The sequence below is a fragment of the Dipodomys spectabilis genome, unplaced genomic scaffold (assembly GCF_019054845.1).
Source record: "Dipodomys spectabilis isolate Male_0828 unplaced genomic scaffold, ASM1905484v1 ptg000019l, whole genome shotgun sequence".
NCBI classification, from domain to species: domain Eukaryota; kingdom Metazoa; phylum Chordata; class Mammalia; order Rodentia; family Heteromyidae; genus Dipodomys; species Dipodomys spectabilis.
The window spans coordinates 14,442,478-14,463,872 of NW_024870696.1; the positions used below are offsets into that span (position 1 = coordinate 14,442,478).

Here is a 21,395-nt window from a genome sequence, read left to right on the forward strand (position 1 = left end):
CTCAGCCTCCGCAGCCTCTCTGGCAGCCTGCTGCGCTCCTTGGCCGCATGGCTTCGTGGCTGAGCACAGGCCTAGTGTCACTGAGCAGTGACCACTGCAGCTGTGTCATGCTTGGCTGGTCCCTGTTGGCTAAGACTCTGGCACATGAGCCTCAGATAATGGATCCTTGGAGGGAAATCCTAAACTAAATGATATGGAAAATACGTTTAGGTCATCTCACGCTGACCTACAGCTCTGAAAGGATTTTTGAGATGGACCCAAGCCTAGAATCGAAAACCCAGGACAATCTTTAGAACCAATGCTCAGGTGACAGTTCACCTGAGAACTTTACAAGGTCAACCTCTTTAGAGCAAATAACAACCCTATAAGGTGGGAACTATTATTAGCAGCCCCCTTTCACAAATAAATGGAGACCCAGAGAAGTTGCCCAAGAATACACAGCCAGTGAATGGGTTCCATCGAGGCAAGGTCTGGACACTTAACCAGCCCAGGAACATGAGACTGCCCTTTCATCCTATTTCATTGAGGGTTATGTCAATGACTGAGCCGGCTCAACTCCAGCCAGGAACAGCCCTTCCCAGCCTCCTTGACACAGCCCAGGAAACACAGCCACAGACAATCCTCCCGTGTGGGACACAGACTTAAAATGCCAGCTGAGAGAGTCTTTGGCATGATATAGCCAGGTGCCCCCAGCCCATTTCACTTAGGCAGAAAGAGCATCTCCTTTAAGAATTTGCGGGGGGCTGGCACTGGTAGCTCACACCTGTAATCCCACCTACTCAGGAGGCTGAGATCTGAGGATCATGGTTCAAAGCCAGCCCGGGAAAGGAAAGTCCATGGGACTCTGATCTCTAATTAATCACCAGAAAATGGAAGTGGTGCTGTGGCTCAAGTGTTAGAGCACTAGCCTTGAGCTGAAAAGCTGTGCCCAGGCCCAGAATTCAAGCCCTGTGGCTGACAAAAAGAAGAAGAGGAAGAAGAAGAAGGGGAAGGGGAAGGGGAAGAGGGAGGAGAAGGAGAAGGAGGAGGAGGAGGAGAAGGAGGGGGAAGGGAAAGAAGAAGAAGGAGGAGGAGGAGGAGGAGGAGAAGAAGAAGGAGAAGGAGAAGGAGGAGGAGGGGGAGAAGAAGAAGGAGGAGCAGGAGGAGGAGGAGGAGGAGGAGAAGAAGAAGGAGGAGCAGGAGGAGGAGGAGGAGGAGGAGGAGGAGGAGGAGGAAGAGGAAGAGGAAGAGGAGGAAGAAGAAGAATTTGCAGAGATTCTCTGCCCCCACCCCTTAGCGGGTCTCTTTCCCTCGCTTGCTGCCTGCAGCGCTCAAGTGAGACTGAGACACGGGCCTTCAGGGGGTAATGGGGGTGATAGGAACATCCTGTCATCACCAGGATTCACTCACCCCCTAAGGAGGCCAAGGGCCCCACTTCCTCACTGTCTACTACTTAGGGAGAGGCCGAGGCAGCCAGGGACATGCCATGACTCCACTCACTTGAAGAAATCCTCCTTGCAGTAGACGCTCCCGGCCCTGGAGAAGCACCTGTCAGCCAGCTGCATCTGGCAGTCTGCACACTTGAGGCAGGAGCTGTGCCAGTGCCTGTCCAGAACCTTCAGGATGAACTTGTCCAGGATGTGCTGGTTGCAGCCAGCGCACTGAGGGATCTCTGCGGGAGAGAAGAGAGACACGGTGTGAACCTTCCGCACTGTCCTGCTGACCAGTCCAGGCCCTTCCCATTCTGCCTGGGGTGGGAATAGACAGGACCCAGGCACCCCGGCTACCACAGCTTTGCTCCCGGGTGAAAGCTGTGCTGGAAACAGCAGCCCCACAAAGGGAACTCTGTGTCAGCCTGGACTGAGGCCATTTGCCCTTAAAAGCAAATGATGAACTTGGGGTGGGGGGGGGGGGGGTGGAGCAAGGTCGAGGGCTCAAGGTTTTTATGAAGTGCAACAGATGATCAGCTTCAGCAATATCCCCTCCTTAGGACTCTTTCTGCCTGTGCTACAGACAGGAAAGCTACACTCTAATTTCCCAATTCCCTTGCAGTCTAACTGTGGCTGAGAGTCCACCGATCAGATGCACTTAGTGATTGCTTAATGCACAAAGAAGGGACAGCAGAGGGGGCGGGGCCGACTCCCATCTACTGCTGTGGACCGTGGCACAGGTGATAAGGTGCTGGGGTTGAAATGTCCTGACCAGTTGTGGCAAAGTCAATGGAATTGAGGAGGGGGGTGGAGGAGGTGTGTGCTGGGTGGAGTTATTCCTGGAACTCATCTAGAGGTGGCGCCACTAAGTTGGAAAAAAAAAAAAAAAACCACCTCATCATCTAGCAACAGAGCACTTTCCACTTCAGTAGTGAAAAGGGGTTCTGTTATCTCTCACTGCCCAGCCCCCCCCCATTCCTGACCTAGGTGATTTCTTTTTTTTTTTTTTTTTTTTGGTCCGGTCATAGGGCCTGAACTCTGGGCCTGGGCACTGTCCCTCAGCTCTTCAGCTCAAGGCTAGCACTCTACCACTTGAGCCACAGCGCCACTTCCGGCTTTTTTCTTTTTGCTTATGTGGTGCTGAGGAATCGAACCCAGAGCCTCATGCATGCAAGGCAAGCGCTCTACCACTGAGCCACCTTCCCAGCCCCCTAGGTGATTTTTTCAACAAGTCTGTCCCTCTGACATTCATCTTTTATCAAGGACTTTTATGGAAGTTTGATAGTATCTTAGCTCACTGAATATTTCAAACCTCTACAAAATAGGATTCGATGGTTAGATAAACAAACAATGCCAGAGTCTCTAGTTTTTTGTTTTTCTATATTCCAACCACACTTAAACACACACATGGAAAAGGTAACAAATACTACGACCCAAAGCGGGCAAGTGAGCAAGCTCTAGATGCCTAGAATATCCTGATGGCAGAGTACACATGAGCCTCACAACCTGGGGTTCTCCAGATCTGTTATACCTTGGTAATTGTGAGGAAGGAAGGAAGGAAGGAAGGAAGGAAGGAAGGAAGGAAGGAAGGAAGGAAGGAAGGAAGGAAGGAAGGAAGGAAGGAAGGAAGGAAGGAAAAAGGAAAGAAAGAAAGAAGAAAGGAAGAAAAGAAGGAACAGAGCCAAGATGCAAACCTATGCAATCTGACCTCAGAATCCACGTCTTACCCTATGTCCTACCTCTCCCCTTATTAAAAATAGACATTGCAGCCGGGTGCCGGTGGCTCACACCTGTAATCCTAGCTACTTAGGAGGCTGAGATCTGAGGATCATGGTTCAAAGCCAGCCTGGGCAGAAAAGTTCGTGAGACTCTGATCTCCAATAAACCACTAGAAAACCGGAAGTGGCACAGTGGCTCAAGAGGTAGAGCGCTCGCCTTGTGCTGAAGAGTGCAGGGACAGTGCCCAGGCCCAGAGTTCAAGCCCCATGACCGACAAAAAAAAAAAAATAGACATTGCTAGGCCAGGTGCCAGTGGTTCACCCCTATAATTCTAACTACTCAGGAGACTGAGATCTGAGGATCTCAGCTCAGAGCCAGCCTGAAAAGGAAAGTCTATGAGACTCTTACTGCCAGTTAACAACCAAAAAGCCAGAAGTGGAGTTGTTGTACGTGGCAGAATGCTAGAATGCTAGCCTTGAGCACAATAGCTCAGGGACAGCACCTAGACCCTGAGTTCAAGCCCCAGGACCAGCAGGAATATGCACACACACACACACACACACACACACACACACACACACACACACACACACACACAAGCGTGTCCCTTAAACAGTTCTTTTTTCTCTTCAACATTTCCCAAAATTAACGAAAGTTCTAGTACTAAAACAAAATCTCACATGAATCACATTTCTCCATTTGCATCATGTTAGGATATAAATCTTTAAGTGTTAGCATAGGAGAAAACAGGGAGATTTAAATACAACAAAATCTATATAGGAATTTGGCTGGAGGTCTCAGTGGTAGAGCATTTGCATGGCATTTGTGAGTCCTTGGGTTCAAATCCCCAGCAAGAATACCATCAACACACACACACACACACACACACACACACACACACACACACACACACGTATTTAGAACAGACAGGCTATTGGAACCGTCACTAAATACCACAGATAGTCTTTTACTCACAGTGCCCATGCAGGACTAATTAGGCCCCGCTCCACCTGTTCCCTCTCCGCCTCCACACCAGCATTTACTTCAAATCTGATCCATTAGCCAAGGCCTTGCCTCGAGCTTTTAGGCCAATACTGGGGTCATACTGTGGTGTAGACATGACTGCTTGACCTTTGCTGACTGTCTCAGTTCATATGAGACTTTGCTTATTTTAAAGTTTTTTTTTTCTTTAAGATATTTATCAACTGATAAATACTTGAATACCCCAGGAAAGTGCTAAATGCATCATGACTACAGGAATGTCCATTTGTGTGTGTGTGTGTGTGTGTGTGTGTATACGTGCCAGTTTGGGGGGCTTGAACTCAGGGCCTGGGTGTTGCTCCTGAGTTTTTTTGTTCAACTCTAGCACTCTTCTGCTTAAGACATAGCTCCATTCCTGGCTTTTTGATGGTTAATTGGAGATAAGTGTCTCATGGACTTTCCTACCCAGACTGCCTTTGAACTGAGATCCTCAGGTTTCAGCCTCTTGAGTAGCTAAGATTACAGAAATGAGCCACTAGTACCCAGCCTAGGAATGTCCCTTTCTAATAAGGGGAGAGGTAGGACACAAGTAAGATGTGGATTCTGGATCCAGACTGCCTGGTTTTGAACCTTTGTTCTCTTTCCTTCTTTCCTTCCTTCCTTCCTTCCTTCCTTCCTTCCTTCCTTCCTTCCTTCCTTCCTTCCTTCCTTCCTTCCTTCCTTCCTCCCTCCCTCCCTTCCTTTCCTTTCCTTTCCCCCCTCCTCTATTCTTTCTTCTTTTCTTTCCTTTAATTATTTGAGACAGGTTCTTTCTACAGCCCAGGCTGGCCTCAAACTCATCATCCCCTGCCTCGCTTTTCCCAGTGCTACCATGCGCGCTACCACACGCAGCCAGGCTCTTCATTTTCATCTCAACAAACCACTTAGCTCTCTGCCTCAGTTCCTACCTGTAAAAATGGGGGTGATGATGGCAATATTGTCTCATAAGCTTATTGTAAGGAGGCAATAAATATGCGGGGTTGAGTATACAATGTGTGCTCCATGCGTGTTCTCTGTGACTAGGAGATGGAGTGAACTGCATCAAAGGAAAGCCAGGCACCCATGTTTATGGGCTCCATAAGCATCCTGCAGCTAAGTTGTGACCTTCCTTCCAGGGGAGGCTCAGAGAGTGCCACTACACACACACAACCTTGCCAGCTCCTAGCAGGTGACCACCCAGTACCCTTTGGTCTTTCTTAAGGGGCCACAGCATCCCTGGAAGGGTAGACTCCTGAGAGGGAAGCATCCCCAGGATGCTGACTGGCAGCTGGAGGAGGAAAGGTGGGAAGGCTGTTCTGGCTCCATCTGTGAGAGAGGCAGGGGAGGCGCACAACCCAGATGACCTCCCTGCTAAGGGGTGTGATTCTGGGACAAAGGGGCCAGGGCCAGTGACAGGCTGGATAAGCCCAGCTGGATGGCACAGCCATCGTGGACACGGTGCAAGCAAGCAAACGGCTGGATTGGAGGAGGAGGGGATTGGTACCGAGGGAGGCCAGCTGTGGTGGAAGCCGCTTCCCCACCGTCCAGTCCTTGGCCACCAGGATCCTAGTTGGGGTTTTTTTCTTCAGGTAAGAGAATAGGACTGTCTTACTCCTCCTAGCCACAAATGCTCTGGATGAGGGCGAGGATGTATGCCCATAAAATCTATTTCATGCGCGGTATCTGCGGGAGACTTAATATGATGAGTATTGGAGAGAGAATACATTATGGCTAATGTATGCAGGGAGCTCTGCAGGGAGCTGGGGGGGGGGGGTGGGGGGCGGGGTGAGTGCAGGCAAGGCCTTGAGGAAAACATGAAGTACAGACAGACAGCCATTTTAGCCCAGCGCTGGGGATGACTGGGACATCCCTGCTAGAGGTGGGCAGGAGAGGTTTAAGGACCCAGCTGATCCCAGGGGGTAAGGCAGAAATCCAAGAGATACACTAAGGGTGTCATTTAAAAAAAAAAATGAGGGCTGGAAATGTGGCTTAGTGGTAGAACATGCATGAAGCCCTGGGTTCGATTCCTCAGTACCACACATCAACAGAAAAAGCCAGAAGTGGCGCTGTGGCTCAAGTGGTAGAGTTTTAGCCTTGAGCAAAAGAAGCTCAAAGACAGTGCCCAGGCTCTGAGTTCAAGCCCTAGGACTGGCCAAAAAAAAAAAAAAAGAAAGAAAGAGAAAGAAAATTAGCTGACACTGGTGGCTCACATCCATAGTCCTAGCTACTCAGGGGGCTAAGATCTGAGGATCAAGGTTTAAAGCTAGCCTGGGAAGGAAAGTCTGTGAGACTTTTGTCTTCTATAATGCACCAGAAAATGGAAGTGGTGCTATGGCTCAAAGTGGTAGAGAACTAGCCTTGAGCAAAATAAGCTCAATACAAGCCCAGGCCCTGAGATGAAGGCCCATGTCCAACAAAAAAAGAAAGAAAAGAAAACCAGGGGCTGGGAAGGTGGCTCAGTGGTAGAGCGCTTGCCTTGCATGCATGAGGCTCTGAGTTCGATTCCTCAGCACCACATAAGCAGGAAAAAAAAAGCCAGAAGCGGCACTGTGGCTCAAGTGGTACAGAGCTAGTCTTGAGGTGAAGAGCTGAGGGACAGCGCCCAGGCCCAGAGTTCAGGCCCACGACCAGACTCCCCCCCCCCCCCCCCCGCCAAAAAAAAGAAAAGAAAACCAGGAAAGAACAAAAAAAGAAAAAGAAAAACTTTCCCATTGTATTCCACTGACAATTTAGAAACAGACACAGAAAAGCTATTTTTTGTGTAAGTTCCAGTAGTGGGGTTTAAACTCAGGGTCTGGCACTGTCCTTGAGTTTCTTTGCTCAAGGCTGGTAGTCTACCACTTGACACATAGCTCCACTTGTATATTTGTGTGTGTGTGCACGCGCGCGTGTATGTGTTTAATTGGAGAGAAAAAAGTTTTAGAGAGTTTTCAGTCTTCAGATCTCAAACTCCTGAGTAGCTAGGATTACAGGATGAGCCACCAGCACCCAGTCTTATCACCTATTTTACAGACCAGGAAGTTGAGCTGCAGAAGCCTGGCAGGTGCCCACGGGCGTTGGATTTAGGAAACGGGGATGTGAAGATCAACCCATGTTGCTGCCCTGCTTAAGCAAGCCAGGCAAATCCCACCTGAGCCACCATTTTACCTGGATTGACCCTGTCATCTTATACAAGGCAGTCTTAAGGCTGTTTCATGTTCAGGGCGAAAGGGGTAGATGAATCACCAGCCTCTGTGCACCCTAACATTTACGCACATGGAAACATTTGGTGTTTGATGTTTCCCCCTATTCTGCATAGAGAGAATATGAGATGAAGGCACCATGCCCAGGGGAGAGCTGGGGCAAACTGTCCTTGCCACCAGCTGCAATGTACTGGCTTGTTGATGGCAGCTGTCAAGCTCAGATTGTCTCTGCCTGTGAGGAGGTGGAGACCTGTGAACTCAGCCTGAGTCTCAGACTAAACACACCAGGTGATTGTTAGGACCATCATCTGAGAATTTTCCAGAGAGCAACAACATAACTCTTTTTTTTTGCTATAATGAATAGTTATTGTTATTTTATGACTTGGAAACCCTAAATAAGACAGAGGTTATATAGATTTCCGACCAGAATAATTATAATCAAAGCTTTCAAGCAACAAGAGAACTGTCAAATCGATAGGCTGAATTTAGTGGTATAATGAAATTCTTTAAAACTTGGAATTGGTCAGGCACCTGTGGCTCATGCCATTAATCCTAGCCACTCAAGAGGCTGAGATCTGAAGATTGAGATTTGGAGCCAGCCCAGGCAGGAAAAGTCCATGAGATTCTTATCTTTAATTATCCACCAAAAATAAAAATCTGGAAGTGGATCTGTGATTCAAGTGGTAGAGCTCTACCCTTGAGCTAAAATGCTTACGGACAGCACCCAAGCTCCAGGATCTGAAAAACACAACAAAGCTGGAATTGATGAAGAACCTTGGAGTCGCTAAAGACAGAATCTGACCTACCAACTTAGTACCCTATATGATGAATAATTTAGTTTACATAGATGCTTTTCTCTTTTTTGGGGGGGGGGGTCCAGTCATGGGGCCTGAACTCTGGGCCTGGGTGTTGTCCCTCAGCTCTTCAACTCAAGGCTAGCGCTCTACCACTTGAGCCACAGTGCCACTTCCGGCTTTTTTCTTTTTGCTTATGTGGTGCTGAGGAATTGAACCCAGGGCCTCATGCATGCAAGGCAAGCACTCTACCACTGAGCCACATACCCAGCCCAATGGATGCTTTTCTCTTCGCTGCATGTAAGTGTTGTGTAGTGGCGCTCTGGGCTGGAGTGCTGTAGAGGATAAACGCAGGCATCAAAGACAGCAATAGCCCAGCATAGCCAAGGAAGCTGCACCGATGCTGAGTCACATGATAAAACACACTTCACCTCCCAGGCCTCATCCGTTAGAGCCTCCCTTGTCCAGCAGTGTTGTGCCACAAGGTAGTCCTGGGTGCTCAGGGAGAAACCCTGTGTGCATATATGGATGTCTCACTATCTACACACACCCTCCTACACACTCAGACACATAATATACACATACTTATATATTCACACACATACCTAGATAGACACACAAATAAAGATTACACCCCAAGACACACACATGCATTTTCATACAATCTTACCTGGCTTAACCTTGTCATTTTTATTTATTACTATTATTATTATTATTTTATTGATTATTATTATTTCAATCGTAGGGCTTGAACTCTGGGCCTGGACACTGTCCCTGAGCTCTTCAGCTCAAGGCTAGCACTCTACCAGTTGAGCCATGGCACCACTTCCAGTTTTCTGGTGGTTAATTGGAGATAAGAGTCTCACATGGACTTTCCTGCCCAGGCTGACTTTGAACCGTGATCCTCAGATCTCAGCCTCCTGAGTAGCTAGGATTACAATCGTGAGCCACTGGCTCCAGGCCTAATCTTGTCATTTTTAGAGAAGGAAATGTAATCTCAAAGTCATTCCTTGCACAGTAACATGGACATAGTATACAAGATTCACATACAACATACCCATACGTGTGTTCATAATCAGGCACACACAGAGAACACAGACTATACCTTAACTAACATGTGCACACACATGTCTTTCTGAAATCAAACTCCATAGAAAGGAAGCCATCCCTGAGCTAAGGAGCTGTCCCACCTCTGAAGCAGTGGTGACAGCTGGGATTGAGTAACATAGAAAGCAAGGAGAAAATAAAAACATTTCTTCAAGCACACACACACATATGTGCATGCATGCGCGAGCCTGTAATCCTAGCTACCCAGGAGGCTGAGATCTAAGGATCACAGTTCCAAGCCAGCCTGGGCAGGAAAGTCCATGAGACAATTAACCACCAGAGAACTGGAAGTGGTGCTGTGGCTCAAGTGGTAGAGCACTAGCCTTGAGCTGAAGAGCTGAGGGACAACACACAGGCCCAGAGTTCAAGACCTATGACTGCCAAAAAAAAAAAGAATGATTTTGAAAGTTTTCAATTCTATGTAGAATTTGGGCCTTCAAATCCTTAGGTCTGCTAAATTGCTTACAGATTAGAGTCAGACTCTGAATGTTATCTTGGGTAAATTACTAAACCTCTTTGAGCCTTGGTTTTCTTGCCTATAAAATGGGGATAATATCAATCTGTTCTCATTGTGCTGTGATCACATTAGCCAGCAAGTCCAGCACCCAAGTTCAATGGCCAGCTCCTTTCTCTATTGATACTTTATCAACAAGATGAACTTATATATTTAATGTGCATCAATATTATTTCAAGGGATTGGGGGTATAGTTTAAATGATAGTATGCTTGCCCTGCAAGTATAAGGTCCTTATTCACACAAGGAGTTCAAGTTCCAGTAACACACACACACAATTATTTCTACTGTTTCTATTTCCCCAAATACACCTTTCCTCTCCCTCACCCTATCAAATACTCAAAGTTCTTCTCCAACCTCTTTAATTCTCAAACAGCTCATTGTAAACCCCATACTAATTAATGTTATCTAGAGTATGGACAGCAAATTGAACAGCAACATTACAAAAGTTCAGTCTCTTTGGAATAAACAAATCTAGCATTCATGCCTGTAATTCTAGTTACTCAGGAAGTTGAGATCTGAGAATCAAGTTTCAAAGACTATTATCTCCAATTAACCAGCAAAAAGCTGGAAGTAGAGGTATGGCCAGATTGTAGAGTGAAAAAGGTACAAGTCTCTTAGTTCAAGCAGATTCCTCCTTAGAGAGCAAATTTGCCTGTGAATGGTAACAACATTTGCAAGTCTCCCACATGCACTAATTCACTATCTAGAAAGAGTGAATTAGGTTCAAAGTAATGTTTGAAGTTTATAGCTTTCTAGTTTTGCTTACAGACATCTAAATATTTTCCTCTAGGCATTTAGATGTCAGCCATGAGGCTTGAACTCAGGGCCTGGGCACTGTCCCTGAGCTCTTTCTCTCAAGGCTAGCACTCTACCACTTTGAGCCACAGTGTCAGTTCTGGTTTTCTGGTGGTTAACTGGAGATAAGAGTCTTACAGACTTTCCTGCTCTGGATGGCTTTGAACTTCAATCCTCAGATCTGAGCCTCCTAATACTATAATTACTGAGTGAGCCACCAGCAAATGCCCAGCTAACAACCTTTTTGTTGTTGTTGCTATTGTTGTTATTGTTGTAGGGCTTGAACTCATGGCCTGGGCACTGTCCCTGAGCCTCATTGTGCTCAAGGCTACTGTTCTACCACTTGAGCCACAGTGCCACTTACATTTTTTTTTACTTGATAAAATATGGTTACACATATTTTGATGGTGGCCATAGTCTATTTCTTCATTGAGGAAGCTAAACAGACCCAGAAAGCTGTCTTCAGTGCATCTGCAGTGCTGTAGTTGGTAAACACCAGTTTTATTTTTTCAGAGTAGCTCATCAGAAAAAAAGGGGGAAGGGGCTCCATTTTTACACCTCCAACTCTTCGAAATGAAAAGGTCTGATGTTGTCTGTTGCAGACCAAATACCACACCTCTGGTGATAAGCAATATGTTCTGAGAATTTTATTCCCCACTCATATTTCATTTCCAAGAAACTGCTCTCAGAGAACCAGGGGCGACCAAGAAACATTTCACAGAGGGCTTATGTTTCTTTGATCGATTTTAATTCTTTGAAAAATGGTATTTTCTATCTCCTTGGTCACAGTAGATCAACAGGGCAGGGGACAGGGATATCCACCAAAGAGTCTACCTTTAGAACCAGCACACCTGACAATAACTTCCAAAATGCATTTAAGAAAATCTACCTGTCTGGAAGGTAAATCGCAATTTTGAATATTTCTACTGAAATCGTAATACGAATGCATTACTTTACTATTTTTAACTAAGTTATTTTGTATGGACAGGAATAATGTGCACTGACCATGTTCCAAGACCAGATTAATATTCTGAAAAATCTGAAAAATTCTGTGTATACCTTTGAGTCCTTTGAAGAAATGCTTTTTAACTCTTTGGGACAAATAGATTTCCTCTTCTTCATAATTTGCATTGACAGCCTAATATTTAGGACAATATTTTCCTTGCTGCGTCAAGCAAGGATCCTTCACTATGCAACTTGTGGCTAAGGATGGGAGGGGAGAAAAGACAGAAAGTGAAGGAAGGGCTGAAAATGCTCAAGGAACATGGGACTCATAATCTGACTTATGACATTGCAACCCCCTTGTACAACACCTTAAAAATAACAGTAAAATTTCTAAATCTACTCTTTAAAAAAGGATCCTTTAGGGTTTCCTGATGCAGACTCTTGCTCACCGAAATTGGCTATTTTCTTGGGACACCAAAGAGCACTTCAACTCACCCTGTATGTAGAGCTAAGCTATGCCCCACTTATTCGGAGTGTCTTAAGATCACCAGCCCTCAACATTGTCAAACCCTTTCAAATCAGCATACTCAAGGTTTCTTTTCTTTTTCTTTTTTTTTTGTTGTTGTTATTGTTGCTGTTTTTCCCAGCCACCCTGTAAAGTGGATATTGAAGCCTGTGAGACCAAAGAATTTCGCTAAGGCTACACAGCTGGAGGAGGTGGAGATATAAATTTTCTTTTTCTCTGGGGTTCTAAATAGCTTGTTTCTGAGGCTAACTGAACAGGAGGCTCACCAAAGCTACCTCTTTTGGAGATTTTTTTTAAACCTCCAATCCTTTTGTAGGTGCCTTTACCTGAATAGGTGGCTGATATTTGTTTCCAAAATCATTTCAGTTTATTAATTTACATTTCTCTACTGGCTTTTAGGAAATGTATAGAGAGTACTGAAATATTGTATATATGTTTTTGTTTTGGATTTTTCCATCAACCATCAAAGACAGATGATATTACTCCATTTACCCAGTACAAAAGCAAAAGGATGTTTAAAAAAAAGAAAGAAAGAAAAATAGGGAGCTTGGGAAATATCTCTCATGGGAGGGAGGGGGGACTTATTGATTTGGTCTCCTGATGACTAATAATTCCAAAGTATAGTCAGAGTCTAAGGTCACAGGGTCTACCAAGTTACAGCATACCTGCCTAACTCATCCCTGAGTTCTGAAATTCTCAGCTCTGAGAACTGAGATTTCGTTTAATTAGAATTGAAGCTTCACGACTCCAAAACTATTGCCAAAATAAATCTTTCCAACTCCAAGGTGCCACAATCACTGCTGACAACAAAAATCCTGTTTTCTGGCCACAACTCAGTCCTCTTTTCAATCCCCTGATGATGTGCCTTGAGGAATTGGGGCTGATTCAGCATGCACTCCTGACCAGAAGCCTGAGTGCTGGAGCGCCAGGGGTCTGCAGCACCCAGCAAATAGAGAAAAGGTGGACACCGTGGGTTCCACCTCCTTCTAGCTTTTATTTGTTGTTAAAGATTCTTAGTTCTTTTTTATGGAACAATCTATAGTTTTCTCTTATATTTTTGTCTATTCTGAACCAAAGTGTTTTGAAGAAACAAAATCATTTTAAAAATATAAAAATTTTCATAATCTAGTTAAGAAACAATCATGAAGCAACACTGCTAAAGCATCAAGTAGAAAGAGAAAAGGCACAATGAACATTGTGGTATTTCATGGTGGTGATAGAGAGAGCAAGGGGCCATCTCCAAAAATACTGGAGGAAAAAATCCAATTTAAAAAATTGGCATCACACGTAAGTCAAATCATATTGTCAATCCTAGTTATATGCACAAACATGCTTTAAAATACATTGCTCTGCAACATCTTGCTATCTAATTTCTAGTTTGTTTCTGACACATGTCTAGCGAGCTGCAGACAGTCCAAGACCTCTTTTGGTATCAGAAACAGTCACTTCTAAAATAGTCTTTTTCTTTTGTTCTCTTTGAATCCTTTCTACCCTTTCCACAGGGGTCCTATTTATATTTGTGATCTGAGGTGCCTCTGAAAAATCTCCTTTGTTCTTTTTCTGCTCAGCTACTTCAAAAATGGTAACCTCTCTAATTTTTTTTTTTAAGAAAGCTGATTCAAAAATGTCCTGGAGATAATGTTGATGTTACCACCGTAAGGCTGTAATTTGGATAAGTTTTTGTTAGAAATAGTCTGACAACATATGACATACAGAATGTCAACACGTATTTGCAGGGACAGAGGAAATGTTGTCATAGGATGAGCATCATACCTTCAGTATGATATTGAGTACGCTCAGTAACTGCAAATGAAACAGAAAATTACGTGAAACAATCCATAACACATCTCTTTCCACTCCATTCTCACATTTAATCATTGCTCAATCTCTACAACATATTTTTCTGATGTCTCGTTCTGTAGCAGTATTCCATATGTTTGGCAACCTCTCCCTCATAAGAAGAAACTTTCAATTAATTTGGCTTCCAGTTTTGATCTATTAAGCGACTCCCAAAAACAATCCCTTAACCCTCTCACATTATAATTAAAGCAAATCATACTTGGTAGAGATTTGGAGAGGCAAGGTACCACAGTCAAAAATCTGCATTTAAACCCAGACTGATAGAAGTTAGGGATGGAAAGAAATTCGCCAAAATAACAGTGGGGGTTAGGACTCTCTTCCCACATGGTTGTCCAGTAAGCCATGAATAGTTACCCCAAGCATATTTTCCAAGGGGGAATCAATTTCAGTTTTGTCAATGAAACTCCACCTGTCCACTTACCCCTAACACTAGTGCCTCAAAATGGTTGATTTGTGCTCCACTTTGATCAGGGCTCCCCTAAAACTGAGAGTTAAAAAAAAAAAAAAAAAACGAACAACTCAGCACCTTCTATTTGCAGTTCATTTCTTCCGACCACAAACAGCCCTGGGAGCTCAGGCCAGGGTAGCTTTTACCCCACACCTGGCACCTGAGCTTCCTTCCTAGGGCTCTTAGGCAGAGAGCTAGAGATGGGTCCATCACCCTGAATGCAGCCTTCTGGACAAAAGCACCTTTGGAAGAAATACTGGTGCTGTGAATTCCAGTCCAACCCCACCTTCTCACAAAGCTTTCTTTCACAAAGCTGTGGAGGAAGCTGAGGAAGGGAAGGAGAGAGACTTGCCAGCAGTAAACCACCATTTGCTATACTATGGGCATTGCTAAGATTGGAGAACAGGCAGAAAATCATTAGAGAAGTAACCCCCCCAACCCCACCTCCTCACCCAGCCACCTCCAAACCCAGCAATGCATCTTGTGCTGCCACAGCAAACTGATCCCCTGTTTTCCCAAAGTGGGTGAGATCACTCCTTTCCTCCTCTCCTCAGCTAGACTGGTTCCAAGTCTCTGTGTTCCAAAGCGTCTCAGTTCTATTCCTGATAAATGTCCCTAATTGAAATAAATGGCACAGGTCCCTTCACCCCAACTCCACTCACCCTCCCTCATCCAGAACCCTTCAACTGAAGGAGGACACACATTTACCAGGCGGGGAAATCCACCGAATACCCACCATTCCTGTCCCCAAACAAGGGGCTCAACGGAGATTTCTTATCAAAGCAATGGCAAGAACCAGTTAACGCGCATTAACTGGTTGTGGGTTCCCACAGGGCTGCAAGGCCTCCTCGCCCCAGGGCTGCACACTGTGCACAGCCCCGGGCTCCCTCTGGGTTGTCTGTTAATGCGGTGCTAAGTAATCACTAATTGACTGTAACGCAGAGTGAAAGGGCACTAAAATCCCAAGCAAATGGGAAGTTGGGACAATGCAAATATTTAGGATTTGAAGCTGTCTACACCTGGTCAACGGGGTCATCGGGTCACTGTTCAGAATTGGAAAGGTCCCTTGGTGTCTATTCAATGGGAAGAAATTGCTTTGTTGGTTTCCCACTTCCCTGGATTCTCGCCTCACCTGCGAGAGGACTTGGTTTTAAATCACCCCGGAATTTGAAGTCAGGTGGGCGGTCTCCAAGTCGTGTAGAGGGGGCCCCCAGGCCTAATCCCTCCCCCCTCCATACACACCCTCAGCCCGCGCCCGCGTCTCCTTTGTTTGGGGCAGGTGGGCGCAGCTGGAGTCTCCCTCCCCTGAACTTCTGCCCGCTACTCTACTTGTTCTTTCTCTTCCTCCTTAGTTTGACCCTGCAGATCTCTTCTAAAATACATGCGCCCAGGTGTCTAAAAAATTATAGGATTTTTTTTTAAAAAAGTGTTCCATCTTGGGAAAAGCCGACCCCTTGCGTGACCAGGGATGAAGCCCGGAGACCTGAAGCTTGGTTCCCGGCCAGCCCGGGCCTCGGAAGTAAAAGGCAGCGCTTGCTGGCCTGCCGGGGCGCGCAGGGTCCCCGGCTCCCTCCGGTGGTGGGATGTAGTTGGCACCGCCCGCCGTCCAGGTAGAGATCGGGTCTCTTTTTGTTTTCCCGCAACCCTGAGAACAGAGTGGGCGATTCCTGGGCAGAACTCGGGGCCGGCGCTGCCTGCTGCTCGGCTGCTTCCCGGACAAGGAAGAAAAGGATCAGGTCCCCCAAATCGGGAGCGCCGCTTTCCAAGGGACTAAAGGCCACGGAAAGGCTGCGGTGCCGGCGCGGGTCTTTCCAATGTGCGGTGCAAAATGGGCGCGGAAAAGAAGAGAGATTCCAGCCCAGCTTTTGCTCGACGCGCTGTCCCCGCTCGAGCAAAAAGTCGCTGTCCTCGCTCTAAAGCGCGCGCCCAGGGCTTGGCGAATGCCACTCGGGCGCGTGTTCAGGCCTGATCGCGAGCAGAAGCTCGGAAAACAAACTGATGAAAGGCGCCAAGTGGATGGAAAGAAAGCCACCAGACACCGCAAGGCTCAGTGTGCGTGCGCTGGCCCAGAATGTGCGTGCGCTGGCCTTGTTCCCCCCCAACCCCGCCGCCGCCTGGCTCCGTCCCTGCCCTTCCCCAGTTGGAATCAGGACCGCCCAAGGGCACAGAGCCAGCGGTCCCGTTCCGGTGGCCTTCCATCATCCAGCTCCCCAACCCCAAGGCTGTCACGTCGAGCGAGCAAGTGCGCAGGACCCGCCCGCAGGTGCGCAGCTCAAGATCCCGGAGGGAACTCGTGGATTGTCCCCCGGATTGTCCACCCAGACCTGAGCTCGCCCGCGGGGAGCGAGCGCGGGTGGCTGGCAGGTCAGGCAGGTCGCCTTCCCCGACGCCACTTCCAGCCCTCTTTGCCTCTGCTACACCTGGGCCTGGTTTGTCACAATTTTGGACTGCAGCCAAGAGAGCAAGTAAGCGCTCCCGGCGTCCTGCTGGCCGCTGCTCCGCCCCGATTCACCCGTCGCCCCAGGCCTCAGAGGCCTCGGGCCTCACCCGCTCCGCTGCTAGCTGTGCGTCCAGGTTTCTTGCCCCAGCTGGGGGGCACTGGCCACACGGCGGGGCGCGCTCACCCCCTCCACGGGGGTCCCCTCCGTGTGCTCTCGGCCACCCGTACCCCCAATCTGGGCGCAGTCACGATCACTCAGGTCTCTCCAAACTCCCTTCGGAGTCGTTATCAGCTACGGCTGGGGACTGAGGTGGAATCCTAGTGAGGAGGGAATACAAACCCACAACCTGCCGGCGGGGATCCCCAGCCTGCCCTTTAGAAATTGGCGGAGAATATTCTGGTGAGGCAGGGAGGGAGGCCCGCGGGGAGAGTCTGAATCCAAACAGGATCGAATCCCTACCTCCCCCTAAACAGGACTGGTATGTATGTCCTCGAGGCTTGTTTTCTTTTCCTCGCACCCAGAGGGATGCAGGGAACGGAAGTGTGCTCAGCCAAGCCCGAGCCCAGAAAGTGGGCCCTCAATACCCCCAAAGCAGGAGACGTCTCCCAATGCACCCCCAAAAGAAAAACCCAGGAAAGGGCAGTGAGCCATCTCAAAGAAGGCCTTCACCCAGAGCCTACCAGACACACAGCAAGTCGCCTCTTCCCGCTGGAAGCTTGCAGTGATGTGTCGGAAGACGCCCCGTCCATCCTGCTCCCCATTTGCCGCCCCCCAGCCGCCCCCCGGCCTGTCTCCCCGCATTCTCAGCGGGGTTGTCCGACTCTCCCGCCAGTAACCTGGGGGCCGTGGGTGTCCATTGTCCTTTTTTTTTTTTGCTTCTGAGTGCCCGGGACGATTGCGTGGGAGATGGGGGGAAACCGAGGCTAAAGGTCGGGTGAAATAGACTCTACGTCCAGCACGGGCGGGGGCCTCGGCCAGCCGAGAACCTGCAGGACCGGGGCGCGCGGAGGGGCCCGGCCGCGGACTTCTGTGTGTGCCTTGGAAGTCGCTCTCGGCGGCCAACGCCACTCCGGACCACTTTGGGCCTTGGGCACCGAAATCTCCAAACCCCCCACCCCTCGTCCAAGAGACTCGGGTCCCGTTCCAAGGGGCCCTTCGCGCGCTCTGACGGGACGGACGGCCCGGCACCCCGAGTGACGAGCGGGGAGGGGGGGGGTCCTGAGTTCTTCAGAAGACACCGGTGCGAGGCGGGAGAAGACCCAATGGAGATCTAAGCCAGGGCAACTCTACTTCACTCAGTCGCTCTTAGGATCGCTGCCGGTCTCTCGTCTCCCTATTCTATCCAACTTCTACTTGGGGCCAACACCCGAAAGCCAGCGGCCGGTCGACCAGATCCCGCAGCCCCGGGGCTATCGGAGCCTCGACGCGCACACTTGGGGCGCCCGACCTTTGCGGGGTGCAGCAAGAAGAGGGCCAGGGCGCCACTGAGGAGTCCACCGGAAGCTGGTGGGTTTGGGCGGTGGGTGGAGAAACAAGAGTAAAAGGTTGGCAGGCAGAGATTCTCGAAAGACAGAGTTCTAGCCCTTGGTAACTTTCCCAGAAGGTACATGCATTTGACTCATCCTCAGATCGGCAAAAAGAATAGTCCTATGGCTGCAGAAACAAAGTAGGTTTCAAGTCTTCACAGGGACATCGAGGTTGGGGATCCCTAGACTGCGCCCCCAAGTGCTCCATTCGTGGTGGTTTCAAGTGAAGGGGGGAAAGGAACGCCTCTGTGGGGGAGGAGGATGCAACCTCAACCCACTGCTAGAGGGGTTGGGGTTATCCTTTCTCTTCGGGGTCCCCCCTGAAGCCCCAGGGAGTGTTCCTACCTGACACCCCCCCCCCCCCCGCGCGGTGTTAGACCACCGGGTCCCGCATCCTAAGGAAGAAAGAAAGAGTAGTGTATACCTGCGAGGCTACCTGGGCCACCTGTCCCCCTCCTCATCCCCCTCTCCCCAGCACCAAGAGCCTAATAATCAGTAGCCAGGTCTGCCGCGAGTGAAGGAACTATCCATGCACATGCCAGAAGGAAGAGATTTCCTGAAACCTGCAGAGATTCAGCCCCTCAATTTTGGCTCCTGTCTCCTCCAACCTAGGTCACCCAAGCCAGACATGACAAAAGAGAGAGCCAGCTGCCCTCTCTTGGTTGGCAGGGCAGGGCAAACCACCTCCGATGAAAGTTCCTGTCTTTTCCTTATTAAGTTTTCCACCGTTTGAACCCAGACTCTAGGGCGAGTTCTGTACCTCCAGGGCGAGTTCTGGGCATTTGAGAAAAGCAACTTCCTGAGTGAAAGGAAAACAAAAATGGAGACAATCTGGGAATTGTGCATTTCCCATCCCCCTTCCCCCCAAAAAAACCCCCAGCCATAAGAGAAGAGCCCAGTACTGTCTTAACAGTGCAAGACACTTGCCATTAGAGTTTAGCCTCCAGTGACCACAGCCATTAGAGTCCAAACACGCTGGATATGCAGGCTACGAATCACCCACTCACACACACACACTTCCTCTCACACCCAGCTACAAGCACCTCAAGGACTTGTGCACTTGCTTTTGCCAGGAGTTGGCTTTCTGTTTGTGCCGGAGCTAAGGACCTGGGTCTCTCGACGTGGCGAGAGGTAAAAGCAGTAAATCTTCAACTCCTTCAACAGAGTATCTTAGCAGTACATTCTCTAATGCAAGCAAGCGTGAAACTGTTTGCCAAGTGCTGCTACAATGAACTGTAGGATCTAGTCAAGAAAACAATCTAAAGAGGCTTGGATGAAGCTATCCTCTTTTCACTTCCCTCCCCCAAACTTCCCAGCGTAGCCCGCGGTACTCCCCGGCCAGCGTGCCCGGGACAGAAACGCTGCGATGGAGAGCCGGGGCGCAGGAGGGCGCGCTCGTGCGTCCGAGGTGGTAGGTAGTCTCCATCCCTGGGTGAGCCGACTCTTACACCTCCCAGGACATAGCTACAGTCCTTGAAGAAGTCGTGGGCAGAGTACAGCCCCTGGAAAAACGGAATTAGGAAACCTTACGTCTCTGAGAGGCTTGACACCCTTCGGCGGGGCTCAGAGCGGGACTTAGTCGGCGCCTGCTGCGCGCGCACCGCGGTGAAAACCCGGTTGTGCTCCGCTCGCAGGTTCCCTCTGAAGCCAACTCTCCGTCCCCGAGTCAGCGGCAGAGACATTCCCTCCGGGGAAATCGTTGTGCAGAATCTCGGGACGAGCACGTCCCGAGCTTCCTGGCTAATTTCGGGCACGGAAAGGGAGAGGGAGAGGAAAGGGAGAGAGGGCTACCAAGCCTCTTTGCCCTGGATCCCCAAGCCTGAGCAAAGGATCAGCCCCAAGTTCCTAACTTCGTCCCCGCGTCTCCCTCCTCTGCCTTCCTCGGGTGTCTGGACTGTGGACAGCAGCTTCTCACCCGGGGAGCCTCGGCTTTCCGGCGGCTCAGGTGGTAGGCGCCGCCGGGCAGGAGCCGCTCGAGAGTCCCCGGGCGCGCGCGCTTGCGCGGGGCCGTGGACACCGAGTGTGTGGCTGCGGGGCTTCCCCGCCGCCAGTCCCCGGGGGACAGGGGGACACACTCTCCAACTTCCCGCCAGCTGGGGGGAAGTTGCACTCATCGTCCTGCGAGCTCTGGTCGCCACCCCGAGGTGGGGGGCGGAGGAATCATTGGAAGGAGCCCCGGCTCCCTCCGGCCTGGCCTGCAGCTCACACCCCCCACCTTGAGCTCCCAAACACCACTTCTCTCCCAGGGTTCCCAGAAAAGCCCAGGGCCGGAGGTGCGGGCTTCGGTACCCATGGCCCCGCCAGGAGCAGGGTGCAGGAAGCTTTCACCTCGTGCCCCCCTCCCCCTCCCCAAAAGCCAAGAGCCGAGAGCCAGGCCCTTCGCTGCCACGCACTCTGGCCGGTGCCCCTGCCCCGTGACCGCCCCTGCGCCCCGGCTCCCGGCCCCTCCCGGCCAGGGCCGCGAGCAGCAGTCCGGCCTGTTCGCTGCCCGGCGATCGAATTAAAGCAGCGAGGAAGGGGGGTGTCTTACGTTGCATCGGCACGCCGAGCATCTCCGGGAGCCCCTTGACAGCCCCCTCCGCGGGGACAGCCGCGCTCTGCATCATCTCGGAGCGAGCGCCAGCGAGTCGCAGTCCACGGAGATCCCTCGCCCGCTCTCCCTCCGGCTGGATTCGGAAATTTGAAAATAATCAACCCGAGCAGGCCGCTGAAGTCACCGCGGTCGCCGGGCCGCCCGCCTCCCCGGGCGACTCCACAGGCTGGCCGGCCCCCTCCCCCGCCGGCCCTCGGTCGCCTTCAAATCCCTTTGATCTCGCTCTCCGGGGCGGCTGCACACCCCGGGCAGAGCAGACGCCGCCGCTCGCCGCAGCTCTGGCTTTTTCCCCTCCTCCCTCCCTCCGCTCCCTCCCTCCCCCGCCCGCGCCCCCTCCCCCTCCACCCTTCGCGCGCCGGCCCGCGGCGGGGAGGCCGCGGTCACTCAGGCATTTTGATTCATTCACACTGCGGGAGCGGCCGTGACGTCGCCCTCCGCAGGGAAGCCCGCCCCCCGCGCCCAGGGTCCCCACCGGGCAGCCCGGGGCGGCCGGCGCGGGCCACAGTGCGGGGGAGGGGGGGGTCCGGGCGCCCGG

At 50.0% G+C, this 21,395-nt stretch overlaps 1 protein-coding gene across 1 annotated transcript in view; it reads right to left on the reverse strand.

Moving 5' to 3' along the window:
* The window catches only part of Lhx4 (LIM homeobox 4), a 44,746-nt gene extending 23,732 nt beyond the window's left edge, over positions 1-21,014 (reverse strand). Inside the window, exons 1-2 of the mRNA XM_042674505.1 lie at positions 20,798-21,014; positions 1,480-1,651 (exon numbers count right to left, since the gene is read on the reverse strand). Coding sequence (XP_042530439.1) covers positions 1,480-1,651; positions 20,798-20,873 — 248 coding nt within the window. The 5' untranslated portion in view covers positions 20,874-21,014. The remainder of the gene's footprint in view (positions 1-1,479; positions 1,652-20,797) is intronic.
* Positions 21,015-21,395: the final 381 nt, after the last annotated feature.